Raw genomic sequence first — 17,388 nt, 5'->3', positions numbered from 1 at the left:
GTGAATAAATGCAATTATACTTTTAAGTATTAACCATATAGCAGAGGATACTGGTGGAAATTAAGGAAATGTTCATTAAAAAAAAACAAGGAAGCACTTTTTACTGCAAAGACTTGTGACAATCTTGAATAAAGTATTCAGTCAGGTTGAAATAAGAACTCTGACATTTAAAAAAAAGTACGTGAACAAGATATTGAGACAAATTAGGTTCTTGGAGCTGTGAGGTAACAAAACTAAACAATGGGACACTATGCAGGCCTAAATTCTCCACTACTGTTCTCCATATTCCAAAGACATGTTGTGTTCTTTGGTCACTATATACAGTATTATATAATGTTACTTACTAAATGTGTCAGGCCTTTTATTGAAAAGAATGTACAGAAGAAGAAAATATATACATATTTAAAATTATTAAATAAATTGGATTTTGGCATTTATTTATCCTTCCACTTACTATTCATTGATTTATCTTCTAAATTTATGTTTTTCTATTCAGTGTCACAGAAAGCCTATGCTGGCATTCATGGCCTCCCTTCCTCTTTTTGTTTACCATCATTTATATCCTATAGTTGTTGAACATTTTTATAGCTGAACATTTTTTATGAACACCTTCAAAGATCCTTTTCAATAAAATATACAATAACTCAATAGAGATATAAACTTTCCCAGTTAACCAATGCTTAAATGAAATCTAAAGCCTTAGTATTTCAAGACCAGATCCTAAGTCGCTCTGCTTGAAAAATGTGCTGCCCCCTAGACCATGGAACTTACATCTTATTTGTAAATTATCGCTTATTATAAACAGGAACATCTTTGTGCAGCAGATCAAGATGGACATTTAGTAATAAATTATATTTCATCAGATACTGAACAGTATTCAACAGAATTTGTTGTTCTCTCTGGGTGAAAAACCTGAACTTACCTGACCATGAACAATGACATCAATCCGCATCCCAAAGGCTTTAATCATGGTTCTAACCTCAGTTCCATTTTCACTGTAGTACTTCGCAAACCTAAATGAAAGAAATACGAAAGATCAGTTTGATTTTGTCCGCAATCTTAACAAAGACTATTCTGTGAACATTTCTTATTGGCAAAGCCATGGTAACAACTGCCAGTCTTAGTGAGAGGGGAAAAAAAAGGTCAGGAGTTTCTGGAGCTTTTTCTTTCCTTTCCGTACAATAGCCCGAGTTAGGTCTTAAAAAAGGTAGTGTGTCCTACATGCTGCTATGATGCTGTGGCCTTAATCAACCTTAGTAAAGCTCCTTCTTTTCATCATGAAGCACCTTAATTGATTGAATCAGGTATCGCCTTTATTTTTAATCATGAATTGCCATGTTCTCAGGAAACATTTAAATGTACCAGGTTTGGCCCAGCTCTTATTGACCACAATGGTCTCATGCTGCTTCTCAATAAGAATGGTGAGGGATCATCTTTAGTGGCTTCACTTAAGCTACATCTTGCAGGCACCATGCATCTGATTGGGCCCTATGAGTCATGACTCTCCTGAAAAAAACTGGTCAAAATAAAATATTCGTTTTAATAGCATCAATGAAGTTCTGTCTTGTTCTCATGATGCCATTGATTGAGCAGACTGATGCATCATCATTAATATCAATAAAGTTTTCTCTTATCGATGTCTTTATGAAATACACACTAGACATAACTCTGATCACTATTTCTGACCTTATTGAAAAAGTCTGTTTCCCTTTCATTACTTCTGAGTGACATTAATCTTGTTGATCTCAATAAACCTTGATCTTGTCCTCATGGTGTGTCACCATTATTCATTTCAGTGAGGCTTAACCTTGCCCTTCATCCAACTGGCCACATCTTCACTAGAATAGATTTGAGTGTCATTACTATTACTGAGGCTTCATCTTTTCCTCTTGGTGTATCTGATTAGGCAAAGTGGGGCGTTGTCTGTACTGATGTCAATAAAATACCATATTGTCCTCATGATGCATCTGTCTGGTATCATTCTTACCAACCTCAATGAATCACTATCTTGTCATTAAAAAGAATCTAAATGGTATGACTCTTTTTGATCCTGAAAACTTTTCTCATGTTGGATCTGATCTGATTCAGTAAGTAATGATCATTATGGACCTAAGTAAAGATCTATCTTTTTAAGAAGCTCTTTTCACCATACAGTATACTAGGACAGTAACCTTGAACTTATGTTTTCTAGATGTCATGGCCCCTACTGACACCTTCAAAGTTTTATCTTACATAATGCCTGAGAAATGCATTTGTTGGTCTCTACTAAAAATCTTAACATTTTCAATAATCCACACAGTTACTCCCTGATCTTGCCACAAATGTGATTACACTCCGCAGACTGACCTGTAATTGTAGCCTGAGGAGGCATGGTTTTTGCGCAGATCCAGCCGTCTAAAAGAGTATTTTGGCTTACACTCAGAAGGGTCCAGGTCCAGATTGCAGTTCCAGTTGATGAACACACCAATTACCCCACCCTAGAGGATGGAGTAAAGGATGAGCACTGCTAATACATACACAACAACCACAACAATTTGTCTTGCCATCTGTAATAGTTCAACCTAAATTTTCTATTGAGGCAGTGTATGGAACATAAGAACTGTGACAAACGAGAGGAGATCATTCAGTCCAATAAGCTAATTTTATTGTTAAGAAGAATGGTGTCTCAAACATTTATTTGGCTCATGATTCTCACTATTTTACAAACTAAGACAAGCTAGTTTACCTCTGCGGTTTATGCCTGTGTAAAATTGAGCACAGTGGTAAGCACATCTGGCCTCAAGTGATGAGAGAAGCACTACGCTGAGAAGGCCTCTTGAATCCTCTGCTAGCATTTCACAACTGAATGATAATTGTCATATTTAATATGTGTACATTATACATCTCACAATCAAACTTATTAAACTGACTTAACATTTCTTTTGAAAAAGTGAAACTGTAAGGGACTATTATATGGATTTCCTACGCAAAGCAATTGGGAGGAAAATTAGAGAAAAGGAAATGAGAAGGGCAGATCATACATACAGTCTTGCAGAGTTCAGAGAACTTCTCCCCCGCCTGCTCAGCAATATATCCCAGTTTGAAGTTTGGACAGTAGATATCAGTCACTTCGTTGTAGTGGCAAGACTGCAGGTAATATTTGCTCCTCTTTCGCATCACATTCGACCTGCAGAAAAGAAAGTGTAGTGAGATACAATTATCATCCATATTGCTACTTGTTGTGTGATAGACCAAGACATTTCATGTGCTAAACCAAACAGCATCTTGTAATTATTGGTAGTAAATATGAAATATGCTATTATACCCTACTGTGCTAGTTTTCTATCACATGCCTCTGCACATACACAATGAGGATAACATGATGCCCTCTCACAACTTGTTACAATGTATTTTGAAAAGTTTCAAAACAGGCTTTTGAGTCTCATAATGAAAACAATCAAAAAGAATCTTCTTACTTTGCAACTCGGAACTTGGGGAAATGGATGGTGTTTTTAATTAAAACAGTGAAATTGATGGCCTCTTTCAGTTCTGGTTCACTACAAAGAAAAAGGAATAAACAAATACTGAGTTTTAGATGACCATAACATGCTGGTGAACAGTATGACCAGGGTAAGAGTCATCTAAAAAATGACAGCAATGATTGCTTTGTGAGCCGCTATCACACTCTTTAGCATAGCAGGCTACTAGACAAGTGCAGCGGACCGGAGTTCAAATCCATAAGTGGAATACAAAGGGTCACAACATGGGCTGGATGGAAATAATCAGTCCAAAATGAAGACAGATTTATAAATGGTGTATATAGCAGCAGGTAATGGAAATAAATGAATAACCTGGAGTGTAAATAAAACCAATGACTGATTCCAACAGTGGATGAATTTAGTTTTATCCTATCAAACCAGGACAACGCAAATGCCAGTCTGGGCTGGCACTGTCACTTACTGCCTTCTTGAACCTCTTAGTTTCATTGTCAAATGAGATTCTTACCTGAACCCACTCAATTGAGAAAGTATTACAATACAGTTCCTAGTAGAAAATTTGCAAATATATGTAGTGATACTGACTTTGTATAGGTTTACAGGGAGAAGCTTTACATGAATGGAATCAAACAATCAAAGATTTACATAGCTGCTGAAAGTCTTTAGCAGTGTATATGTGCTTTTGGCCTGGTATATTTAAGAGGACTAATTCTATGTTAATAACGATTACTATAAATAATTTCATATACTTTATAATATGCACAACCCTTTCATAACATTTAATTTGCCTTTAAAAGTCCTATACAATTGATTAGTACACTGCTCTGTTCCATTTTCCAATACGGTTATTTTACAAGGTGGATTGATCTCTCTTGCTTTACATGTAATATGATAAATGTGTGTATCCGACACTGCAAAGCTGTTATTGTAAATTGACAAAAGCCAAAAGATCTTTGGGGTCACAACATCTCAAAGGTGATGTTTGTGCTGTGTTTATGAAATACTGAGAATCATATAACTGGGATGGTCCCAATGATAATTACTACTGGGGTACTTGTTAGGTATGAAGTGGGATTAAACACAATAGCATCTACAGTTAATGATGTTAATAAAGTGTTTCTGGGCTGATGTGAACATGTATTGCTTTGTATTTGTGTAAGGCATGCTTGCATATTAATGCATTTTACGTCTATTTTAATTGGATTTGTTGGCTCAGCTTGGGAAGAGTGGTGGCACCAGAAGTAATGTTGCTACCTAAGGATCCAGTGTTTAGACTCAGACGTTTTTGATCACTTTAGGTTTCAGCTGATAAACTGCATTATTATTATTATAGATCAATTTTACCATGTACAGTATATTTCTAACCAGCTAAATGCAACTTTTTAATAATTTAAAATAACATAATGGCATTAGATGGTGTAGTTGTTACAGCTGCTGCCTCATGGATCCAGCATTCTGTGCTCCAATCCTGTACTGTGTTGTTGACCCTTTAGTGTTTGCATGATCTCTCTGCGTTTTTGTGAATCTTCCTCTGGGCACTGACATACAAAGTAGGTTAACTGACAATCCCAGACTGGGTTTTTGTGAGTGTTGGTGTGTACGTAATTGCAGGGCAATGAACTGGCTCCCTGTCCAGGGCTATTACCTGCCTTGCACCCAGTGCTGTCATAATACAGCAGGATCTGGCTTCCCACAAACATGACATGGATTGAATGGGTTTGTAGAATAGTACATTATTTGTTATGTTGGCTCAGTTTGTCAAAATTAAAAGTAAACATTAACAGCACACATGGTTAACATTCTGATTTTATAGAAGCTAAGCAAGCATGACCTTCTTGCAGACATCCATGTTGTTCTCAGGCTGAGCTAAACCTCTCAAGCACATCATAACTCTGAGTTTTTGTAGTTAAGAATGAAAAGTTTTGGAGATGTAGATATTGTCATGGAGGTAAAATTACATCTTGACTGGTAAACTTTATGACTTTGGTTGATACCATAAAGCCTTGGTAGGCATACTATACTTAACTTACCGGATAGCTGCAAACTCCTCAATTGGACACCAGGACTTTATTTCACAGGTCTTGAAGGTGAAATTGTAGTACTGCACACAGCTTCCTGTCCTCTGCCCTGCAAATAAGTACTGCAAGCTGATTTATGACCAGGATTACATAGCCAACAACATTTGCTTTACCATGTATATCATGTAAAATACTAGGATCCTGCAGCATCCCAGAGCGGGATGAAAAGTTATACTAAAAAAGTTAGCATTTCTGAGAAAACAAAACAGCCTGCAGTTAAGCACAACATGATGAAAACCATTGTAAGACATTGCCCTTTCCTTCACACTACATTAAACGCCTACTCAAATTCTCCCAATAAACATTGGTTTACTATGCCTGACCTCATATAATAGATCTGCCTGTAATTTAGAAACTTATGAAGATTTAACCTCATAACATATATATTCTTGAGTGGCACAGTGGTGCAGTAATTTGGATTGTTGCTGGGTTTGTATCCTGCATCCTGACAGTGTTTTAAGTGGATCAAGGGAGAGAGAGAAGGGAGAAAGATGGTGAAGGGAACATTTTCTTTGTTCTCAATACTAACAGATAGGAAACATTTCATGTAAAGACAGACAGTACCTCATTTTTTTAACTTTATTTACTGTTTCTGCTTATTTGTTTGTTTTGACTTTTATGGGTTTGAGTCAAGCACCCAGTCACTGCACATACTCCCCATATCTCCATGAATTTTTCCCACAGCCCCACAGATTTGCTTATAAGGGTGAATGGTAATTTAAACTTGGTTGCATGGAGGGGTCTGCATGAGTAGGTGCTTCATTGGACTGGTATCTCTTCCAGTGCTAGTTATTGTTATGTACCCAATATTGCCAGGAGAGACTCTGAACTAAATCATGTTGGTAGGAAGAATTTCATGTTATTTCCTAAAGATATCCTCCATTTGTACATATCTTGGTCTATTTGGAATTAGTCTGTTTAATAGGGTCACTTAAAAAGCACCTTCTCTTAAGATATTTTCTAAAACAGATGTCAGGATAGATAGCAAGCAATACAATGTAATACTATTCAGTTTGTGAAATGCATATTCCATTTAAGTTTTTTGAAAAGCCTGATTTAATCTAGAGATGTAACTAGAAAACTGCATTTTTATGCACATATACAGTCATATGAAAACGTTTGGGAAACCCTCTCAGCCTGCATAATAATTTAGTCTACTTTCAACAAAAAAGATAACAGTGGTATGTCTTTTATTTCCTAGGAACATCTGAGTACTGGGGTGTTTTCCAAACAAAGATTTTTAGTGAAGCAGTATTTAGTTGTATGAAATTAAATCAAATGTGAAAAACTGGATGTGCAAAAATGTGGGTACCCACGTAATTTTGCTGATTTGAATGCATGTAACTGCTCAGTACTGATTGCTTGCAACACCAAATTGGTTGGATTAGCTCGTTAAGCCTTGAACTTCATAGACAGGTGTGTCCAATCATGACAAAGGGTATTTAAGGTGGTCAATTGCAAGTTGTGCTTCCCTTTGACTCTCCTCTGAAGAGTGACAGCATGGCATCCTCAAAGCAAATCTTAAAAGATCTGAAAACAAAGATTGTTCAGTCTCATGGTTTAGGGGAAGGCTACAAAAAGCTATCTCAGAGGTTTAAACTGTCAGTTTCAACTGTAAGGAATGGAATCAGGAAATGGAAGGCCACAGGCATAGTTGCTGTTAAACCTCAGCTCTGGCAGGCCAAGAAAAATACAGGAGCGGCATATGCACAAGATTGTGAAAATGCATACAGACAACCCACAGATCACCTCCAAAGACCTGCAAGAACATCTTGCTGCAGATGGTGTATCTGTACATCGTTTTACAATTCAGCACAATCTGCACAAAGAACATCTGTATGGCAGGGTGATGAGAAAGAAGCCCTTTTTGCACTCACGCCACAAACAGAGTTGCTTGTTGTATGCAAATGCTCATTTACAAAATCCAGATTCATTTTGGAACAAAATGCTTTGGACTGATGAGACAAAAAAAATGAGGCATTTGGTCATAACAAAAAGTATTTTGCAATGGCGGAAGAAGAACACCGCATTCCAGCAAAAACACCTGCTACCTGCTGTCAAATTTGGTGGAGGTTCCATCATGCTGTGGGGCTGTGTGTCCAGTTCAGGGACTGGGGCCCTTGTTAAAGTTGAGGGTTGGATGAATTAAACCCAATATCAACAAATTCTTCAGGAAAATGTTCAAGCATCAGTCACAAAGCTGAAGTTATGCAGAGGATGGATATTCCAAAAAGACAATGACCCAAAACACAGTTTGAAATCTACAAAGACATTCATGCAGAGGGAGAAAGTACAATGTTCTAGAATGGCCGTCACAGTCCTCTGACTTGAATAATATCAAAAATCTATGGGATGATTTGAAGCAGGCTGTCCATGCTCGGCAGCCATCAAATTTAACTGACCTGGAGAGATTTTGTATGGAAGAATGGTAAAAAATACCTCCACCCAGAATCCAGACACTCATCAAAGGCTATAGGTGGCATCTAGATGCTCTTATATTTGTAAAAGGAGGCTCAATTAAGTATTGATGTAATATCTCTTTTGAGTTGCCCAAATTTATGCACCTGTCTAATTTTGTTATGATGCATATTGCATATTTTCTGTTAATCCAATAAACATTATGTCACTGCTGAAATACTATCCATCCATTATCCAACCCGCTATATCCCAACTACAAGGTCATGGGGGTCTGCTGGAGCCAATCCCAGCCAACACAGGGCGCAAGGCAGAAAACAAACCCCGGGCAGAGCGCCAGCCCACTGCAGGCTGAAATACTACTGTTTCCATAAGGCATGCCATATATTAAAAGGAAGTTGCTACTTTGAAAGCTCAGCCAATGATAAACAAAAATCCAAAGAATTAAGAGGGGTTCCCAAACTTTTTCATATGACTGTATTTAGTTGAAAGTCCACTGTGCTTTTCAAGGCATATCAGCATAGCAGGCAGACCTGCTACCTCACAGATTTTAGACTCTAGGGATGTCTTCTGTTGTTTTGTGTTTCATTTGGGATTCCTGCATCTTTCTGTGATCCAAACAATTCCAGTCAAAATGAATATCGGCTTCCAACTGCCCCAGTGTGGGCTTGTGCCTGAGTTTGCCTTGTGATGAGCTGGAGCCCCGGCCTTGCTTTCTGGTAGCATTAGAACTTTATCTCCCAAGTCTGAGCAGAAAATAGGGCATTTAAAGACTAGACGGATGGTCAGATACTGTATGTATCTTTTAGAAAATATGGTAGCAATTTAGTTCAGACTTCTTACCATTGCCTCTCATGTCTGTTCTCCCAGGGATGCAGTCAGAGTCCTTTGTGCAATTAGCCTTTGGAACAGCAAAGTGCTAAAAGAAAAAGAATCCCCTAAACAAAGGAGTCAATTCAAACTATACAGCACTATGCATATTTCAGTTATGTATTTTGTCACCACACAGTATTCTGAACACAGTTACATAGTACCCTAGGACATTATATTGGAACACTCCCACAATGCAATTCTCTTACAACAGCACATTCGTCTGTCACCCCAACCCTTACTAACAAACCACTCTTACATATCTGATGCAAAGATGCTGTTAGCAATGTCCCTGCCTGTTACAATAATCTCAACATTGAAGGCACCTTCGCCACTCCTAGCCTTATGAGCTGGGAGTCATGCACTGCTTAACAGGACATCACTAGATTTTTGTTTGTGATGGCCAATTTTTTTAATAAATCTAGTTAAAGAAACAGAATGACATTTTACTAACAAACAGAAAATCCACACATTGGCAGTCACCACATCTGACAACACCAACTGATTTTATATTAACATCTTCCATTAATCCACTGTGCAATTTTTTGGAATAGCTCAGTTCCTATACAAACTGGCACTTCCTAAAGTCTTCCATCACTTTGCCCAATTGACATTAATCAGTTTTGTGTCTTAAAAGTCATTGTAATTTAAGAATTTATATGATGTATAATATCTAAATATGTAAATGATAGTCCTGGTCCAAGTGACCAACAGGCCTCACTAGTGCATTTGCCAATAAGGCTTTGTGATGTACTCTATGCAACAGAGAACCCACTTTAATTTAAAATGAATTAGTGTGTAAAAGATTCTTCTTAGCAGATGGGGCCTAAAAGCCACATTAGCAAACCACACACAGGATAAAGTGGCAATTAAACTCTGATATTATCAATGTATTTAAGACTATTAGCAAATTTCTATTGATAAACTGGCCTGTAGCCATCCAAAAAAAATACAAAATACTGGCAAGCGCAAATTAACTATATTATATTAAATAATATATTTAATATATTAATATATATTAAACTTAACTATACTAAAAACACACTACATTTTGTTTTGTTTTGTTGTAGGGTAATGGGGTGAAACAATGGACACAGTAGCCAAACATATCAATGTTTTTTTAATCTTGAAACTTCCACCTCAGCTTTTCTAATTTAGCTGCAATAAGAACCGTTAAAATTACATCTGTTTATGACGAACAAAACATGGGACTGATGTCTCCTGGGACCCACAAAAAAAACAATGAAATGTGAAGAAAGTACTTCTTGGATCTATGGTAAACGTCAAGCAGTTCCAAGAAACCAGAGTAAAAATGCACATCATTGCAGGGAAGGAATGCAATTTAATCATATAAACTGAAGTAAACTCTGTTCATCCATTTTCTGAATCACTGTTTTCCAGTATGATTATTCCAAACCTGTAATAACACCAAAAAAAGGTCTAGTGCATCACAAGGCATATTTACACTCATATCCACCATTACTTCCACCAACATAGTTCAAAGTTCTTACTAGCATTTCTTTGGTCTGCAGCAAGAAAGTCTGCAAAAGAATGCCATTGGAACAACAGGGAAGTAGCAGAACTTCACAAAAGGCACCATGGTTAAGAATAAAAAAAAATGTGAGGTGCTGCAGCACCCTATTAGATCACTGTATTGTCCTTAGTTAGTTAATTTTTGCTAATACTGTTTTCTGAATACTCTACTGACTCAGGGTGTATGAATTAAATTATTTGAAAACATTTAAGTATGTAAATTGAACTTATTTATTGGGCTTATATAGAAACCACATATCTGCAAATGCCTAATATTACAGTTATTACACAGTAGTTTTTACAAAGTTAGTTATGCACCCATAAGCTAAAATGTCTATGGGTATCATCATTAAGGAGGTTTGTAATAAGAAACTAACAACTATAATTATATTTGTATAGCACTATTCAAAGTTCTTTATATAGAGAGTGGAGAGCCACTTCAATCACCACCAATATTCAACATCCACTGACTGGCAGTTCAATTAAAGTATACACTGTAAACAGGCAATTTACTATAAACAGCAAACAAACTTTAGAAAAGGGCTATGGTTATACAGGGGGATATGGTGATCTGAAAAAAGGAGTTCAGACATTGTCATTGTAAATAAGTGTTTAAGAGTCTGTTGTACATACAGTATGTATTCCCATTCATCACTTATGTTAATTAGTTTCTACTTTGCTTTACATGTATTTCAACAAATCTGTATCATTATATGTCGTACTTCTGTATTTAGTGAGTGGTATATTGCACTTTGCCTTGAGAGTTATTGCGGTGCTCTGCACCTGTACATGGCGATGAGCATTGCGCTAGAACAAAGCTTTTTGTAATATTGTATTGTATTTCTGAGGTGGCAGACAGATAGATAGGCCATCCACCTCTGTGAAGAGAGTATTACCTGTACTTTTTTTTTGAGATTTATTTTTCTAGTCTTCTTAGACATTCAAGGTTGGGGGTCTGTCAGAAAACAGGTCCTGTAAAAGTGCATTGGGACATTCCTTATGTGATTTTGGGCTATACCAAGCAGAATACTGAGCAGATTTATAATTATATATGTGTCAGGAGATGGATTGAAGTTTAATTACCACCAAAAAGTGTCCAAACCAGGAGGTCAAAATAAATGTTGCCAAAGCCCAAACACTAACCAAACTCAACGCTAAGGTTTTCATTAAAAAAAAAGATCATAAGTGAATGCACCAAACTTCTGTGCAATTCCCAATCTTGGCTGAAGATTGTTTCTTTGGTTCAGACTTTTATGCCATTGCATTCACAACAATCATTGCACACCTTTCAAAGTCATTTCTCTAACAACAGATTAACACATCCTGAGGACAGCTCCATTAAATGGCAGCATAGTAAACATTTAATGAAATGAAAATAAAATCCAACTTTGATCAATACACATCCATATAGAAGACCAGAAAGCTAATGAGCACATGCGTGTATATGCTAAAAGGCAGCCAATATATGGAAAGTGGCTCCAAGGTAGGACATGACAGAACAGGCAGTCAATGTAAAAATAAAATGAGGCAAAATGAAGGCAACTTTTTCCAAACCAGGACAACTTACCTCTGCACATACCCCTTGTTTCTGGTTTGGTGTTACTTCCTTCCGTAGAATTGCGCTGATAACATCACCACCCTGCAAAAAGAATCCAAAGGAAAGAAACAAGCATATTATAGGACAGAGTGCATCATGCAGAGTTGCAGGAACAATTATCCATCTGCCTGTCCATCCATTTTCTAATTAACTTATCCAGCTCAGTCTTTATTTTTTCTTTTTTTAATGCTTTATGTCTTTGTGCCTATGTATGCCTTTATAAATATTTTTGCTATTGTTCCATTTTTACCAGTCAACCTGTCGAAGTGAGAGTAAACCAATGAAAACTGGAAAGGCAGGCTTATACGTAATAACAGCTAAGCCCTTCATTAGCTGACAACATCTGTGAGAAACCCATACCCTGTGTGGTAGCAATTCCACCACAATCTAAAGTGAGTCCAGTTCTCACCTCAGGTGGCCTTGAATACTCCACAGTGTCCTGCACGTTATCTCCTGAGATTGCAGCACCTTCCATCTTGGTGTAGATGAAACTCTCAGGTCCAGTTTCACTCTCTTGGTAGGCCTTCTGACTGATAAATACATACCTGAAAGAGACAAAACAGACAAATATAGATGGAGCAGAAGAGCAGGTCTGAGGGACAAAATAACAAGGGCATCATGAAGTAGAAGAGCTTTGAGAAAAATGAAGAAGATGAGGAAGTTAGTAAAGATGCATGTCTGGATGAGAACACAGTGTGGCCCTCTGTATTGTAAAATCCAAGGTTGCACAATCAATATCATGTCCTGTACAAATTCCTAACTACCGGTAGTTATTAAAATAAAGAAAGAAGTATACAGTAATTGTTTGTTATTAGCTAGCGGTTTGGCCTAAATGTTAGGGTGCTGGACTGTAAAGCAACAAACTATTGTTTCACTCCCACCATTTGGCTGACTGTGTGATCTTTAGTCAGTCCCTGTTTCTGCCTTTTGATTTGCAAATTTTGTTTAGAGCAGAATGGTTCCCAAGTGGCTTAGGCATGGAGTTTCAAAGCATGAGATATGCCACTTCAAGTCCCATCTCAGACTCACTGTTTGAACTGTTGTGCATCACCTAACCTGTCTGATTGGTAAAATATGGGAAAAAGCTGCACCCTATTTGTACTGAATAAAATATCATTTCTTATGGCAGGAGCTAATAAATAAAAATTCACCACTACTCCCACTAGCTGACAAATATGTTAAATGGGCAGCGTTATTTCATTTTACAGAGGCTGCATTTTCAAACCCCACCACTTGCTCACTATTTAGCTCTGAATGACTTTTTTCATCTGCTTCTTCTCTGTTTGGGATACACCATTTTTTACTACATCTATAAAACACTTTAGGATGGTGTTCATTATAAAAGGCACTACACTAAATAAAGTTTGTTGTTTTACATAGGACAATTGCTAATCCATTTATTTGGCAGCCGGTATGACCTCCAACTGGTTAAAGATGTCCTTTAATCTCCACCTCCAATTTACTGTGTCACTTACAATTAGTCACTCCACATGCCTAAACCGTTAATGTAGAAATATACAAACTGTAGCATATATGTGAAGTATGTGTGATAAAGGTATATAGCATAATTGTGGATCTGTATGTAAAGTGTTTGATGTTTTTTGCTGACCAGTTTATAAGGTGGGCAATGGGGCCAAAGGATTAAGCAGTTGGGGCTGTAGCCGTTTTAAACTTGGTAATACAATACACAGACAGCATGGTGCTACAGTGGTTAGTGTGGATCCCTTGCAGGTCCAGCTTCCTGTGTTCAAACCTGTCATCCAGTTGTGTGTACATGTTTGTTGGATTGGCCCCCCATACCATGCTGATTCCTGCCTTGCACCTGAAGCTGCTGTCTCATGCAAACCTGAATTGGACAAAGCAGTAAATGTGAATCATTTTGGGACAATGTTCACTGATAGTGGTATTATAAATATATAGAATGGCCTGTAGGAAGATTGGATCAGTTTTATGTGTTTTAATGGAGCAAAACTTGAAGTTCAAAAGGTTAAGCCATTTAAATCAGAACAAAAGTTAAACTTGGCACTATTAATACTTGTTTGTTTATAAAATTACCTGCCATCCTTTGATAAGGCAGCATGATACAGGTGTCCAGAAGAAATTGTCATCATCTTTATTAAAGCAGTCAGTGAAAGTCATGACATTCACATCTGCTGCAATGTTAATAAGGAGACGGTACCATATGAACAATAAAATGGCTGCCTCGTCACCTTTTCTCTCTAAAATGTATCCACCCCAGATATTTAATCTCTGACCATTAGACATAAAGTATAATGGAGTCAGAGGTTTCTATTAAAATAGATTGGCTTACTACAGTGGAGTACAGGCACTCATGAATGGCATCAGTGGCATGTCTTAATATTCAGCGACATTTGAATTAATAATGAACTGGGTTGGCCATCTGGACACAGCAGCTGCTTGAATATACAGTGAGTCATAAGGACCAGTTACACTTCAGAAAACAAACACACTGCCCGAGTTTGGGAAATTGGTGAATTTATTGGTGTTTTACATTAAAAGAGATAAACAAGGTAGACAGTACAAAATGTATGATTTTTAAATGTTTTCACTAGGCAATATTTTGCATTACTGATCAAATAAATGCCAATGACAAGGAGATTAAAATTGTACAATTTTTGGACTGGGATATTAAACTGGGTGAACCCTTTCACACAGCATGTACCAACACGTTCCCAGAGCACTTGAATCTTCTCGAACTATATTTAGGGTGCCCTCGGTGTGGATTTAACATGTTCTGTCTCTGCCTTTTTCCAGTTTCTTCCCAGAACAAAAGAACACAAAGAGATTCTGTGTAAAAAAGCAGCCCAGCAAGAATTTGACCTACAATAAAGTGGTGCCCCATTTTGGGTTGGTATTTGCTTTTCACCCAATACTGTTATGAAAATTCTTGAAATCTAAAGAAATTCAAATTGATGAAATTAAACATAGATAAAAACTATTTATATTCCATATAAAGGTGGAGAACAATGGGATCAAAGAAGGCCTACAACACTATTAAAGTTTCAATGTTGAATTGTTCTATTATTAGATTTACTCATTTATTTAGTTTATCTTGCAATCTAAGCTTGTGCTGCTTTGTTTCATCTTATCATTTGCTTGGTGAAGCAAAACATCATGGTGTGCTTTGAGAAAGAGAACAAAGTATAGGTTATTATTCATGCATTCATGTTTACTTGCAATTTCACATCTGTTATTTTGCATTTTATTCTTGGTTGCTCTAAAGAGCCTTGTAAAGGGCACTATACAAAATAAAGATTATTTATGCATTATAATGTTGCTAATATGTCAATCCCCCCTCCCTTTATATTGATATTTAACCACACAGATTTTAGCAATAATAAACCTGATAATGAAAACAGTATGGTGGCGCAGCAGGCAGTGTTGTCATATAGTGCATGTTCTCTGTTCACCAGCACTTTCTCCCTTTATTTGTATGGAGTTCCTTATGAGATCGGATTTCATTTCACAGCTGAAGGCCATACTGTTAGGTTTATTAGCAAGGCCAACCTAGCCCAGTATGGCTGACAACAAATACACCTTTCATTGGTCACTCATCTAGGAGTTAGTTTTAGGCATCGCCAAATAGTGTCAGGATTAGCACCTGCTCCTAGCAACCCAATACTGGATAAAGTGAATTTAGAAAATGGGTAGATGTTTGGTAATGTAAGCTCCAAGTCATAAATCCATCCACCATTTCTCCAATTAAGGGTCCTGCAATTCAGGGTCCAGTCCACCACACACCACACCAACTCTCTCTAGGCCATTGAAGTAACAGTATTTAACCTAAAATGTTTTACTTTAGAACAACACTCAGAGAAAAACCCACACAGATAAAAAGCATGCATCCTTAGCAGAGATAGCGATCACACTGTATTTGACTACTGCCTCCTACACTAACTGCTGCACTACTGTGCTGTTTAGTTAGAAAACTGGGGCTAATAATTCACCTCAATTTCTGAAAATAATTCACAGCCATGGATAATTTCAGAAACTATGCCAAATTTACTTTATTTAAAACCAGAAAAAGGAGGACATCTTCAAGTTGTTTCAGTGTGTGGCCAGCACATTACAAAAGTGGAACATAATTCACTTACCGATACTATTTTTACCTTTATAGCATCAAAGTGAATTAAATGCTGCCCTGCAGAATTCACAGGAAGCAACAGTGGATGGGATGCCATTTTTCTGGGCAAACTTACATTGGACTAGTTGACAATCACAAATTATACTAACCTGTGCAACTTTGTGATAAAGGTGCAAACAGTAAAAAATTTAATATGGACACCGGGAGAACAAGCAACTCTACAAAGACAGTGCTTATTCCAGTAGTTGAAGACATCTCCCAGGAGCTGTGAGGCAGCAATGCTAACAAATATGCCACGTTACAGACATTCTGACTCATTCCAGAAATTACTTTGCAGGATTTTTTTTTATTTTGTGGCAATAAATGCCTTGCTGCTGCCATACCATAAGGTACAAAACAAGAGAGACTTCTGTAGCCAGGCTGTAATCACTGTTGCTGTTGCCTTCTCAGGCAGAGGGACCCTCAGCTTAACTCTTTGCCTCTTTGTTCTCCAACTTCAAGATATTTATTTTAGAAACACTTCACACGGATCTCCCCTTCTCCTGCTATAATAATGTTAGTTATCTAAATCTTGAATTGCCCTCCATGGCATGTCTGCTGTTCTCACATTCCATTTCCAATAAGAGATCCATTCCCTTCAGAACATGTCAAGCCTCCCTCAAGAAATACCACAATTACGAGCACCCTCATATAACAGACCAATACCACCATAAAGCAACAGAGTATGGACACTTACCAAGTGAAGTAGGTGACAATGAGAAGCTGTACGATTCTGTAGATTATTCCCAGGGTCATATTTTTAACCACCATGATCTTTGGTGTCTCATAGTCCCAGAAGCCCACAAAACACTTCATAATGAACACCTTACATCCCATGTTTAATAAGTTAAGCGTCAAGCTCTTTCAGGCTCTCCCTGTTAGCAGCTACTCTCCTGGCTATTCCTTGTCTGCTCTCACTCCCCCCACTTGAAGCTCTTCTGTTCACTTCACCACCCTTCCTTCCTTCTACAGTTTTTCTTTGGGCCGCCCACTTTGCTCTTCCTATTAAACTCTCAACGACATCACAGCAAGGCTCTTTAATCTGGTTAAGACAACTGCTGTGTAGTTCACAGTCTAGTTTAGGCATATTTGACCAGTTGTTGCATTTTTTTAAGCAGCAGCCATGTCCTATTATCACCAAGTAAGAAGCACACTGGAAACGTTTGAAGTATAATGCAGTTCAGGGATAATTATTTGATTGAACCAAGCTCAAATTGCTGGTCCCCGCGGACTGCAATTGAAAAGCACAGTCTTACTGGAGCACTTTATATTGTA

General features: G+C 37.4%; 1 protein-coding gene across 2 annotated transcripts in view; it reads right to left on the bottom strand.

Moving 5' to 3' along the window:
• Window positions 1-17,388, bottom strand: part of p2rx2 (purinergic receptor P2X, ligand-gated ion channel, 2) — a 33,588-nt gene that overhangs the window by 4,718 nt on the left and 11,482 nt on the right. Inside the window, exons 1-9 of one of the 2 annotated variants that reach the window (XM_039771764.1) lie at window positions 16,811-17,388; window positions 12,379-12,514; window positions 11,940-12,011; window positions 8,813-8,888; window positions 5,507-5,603; window positions 3,456-3,536; window positions 3,025-3,166; window positions 2,347-2,477; window positions 923-1,013 (exon numbers count right to left, since the gene is read on the bottom strand). In XM_039771764.1, coding sequence (XP_039627698.1) covers window positions 923-1,013; window positions 2,347-2,477; window positions 3,025-3,166; window positions 3,456-3,536; window positions 5,507-5,603; window positions 8,813-8,888; window positions 11,940-12,011; window positions 12,379-12,514; window positions 16,811-16,950 — 966 coding nt within the window. In that variant the 5' untranslated portion in view covers window positions 16,951-17,388. The remainder of the gene's footprint in view (window positions 1-922; window positions 1,014-2,346; window positions 2,478-3,024; window positions 3,167-3,455; window positions 3,537-5,506; window positions 5,604-8,812; window positions 8,889-11,939; window positions 12,012-12,378; window positions 12,515-16,810) is intronic. The other variant, XM_039771765.1, reaches the window with a different exon arrangement.

This window comes from Polypterus senegalus, chromosome 12 (assembly GCF_016835505.1).
Source record: "Polypterus senegalus isolate Bchr_013 chromosome 12, ASM1683550v1, whole genome shotgun sequence".
Classification (NCBI taxonomy): domain Eukaryota; kingdom Metazoa; phylum Chordata; class Cladistia; order Polypteriformes; family Polypteridae; genus Polypterus; species Polypterus senegalus.
This window is presented reverse-complemented; position numbering and strand designations above follow the sequence as displayed.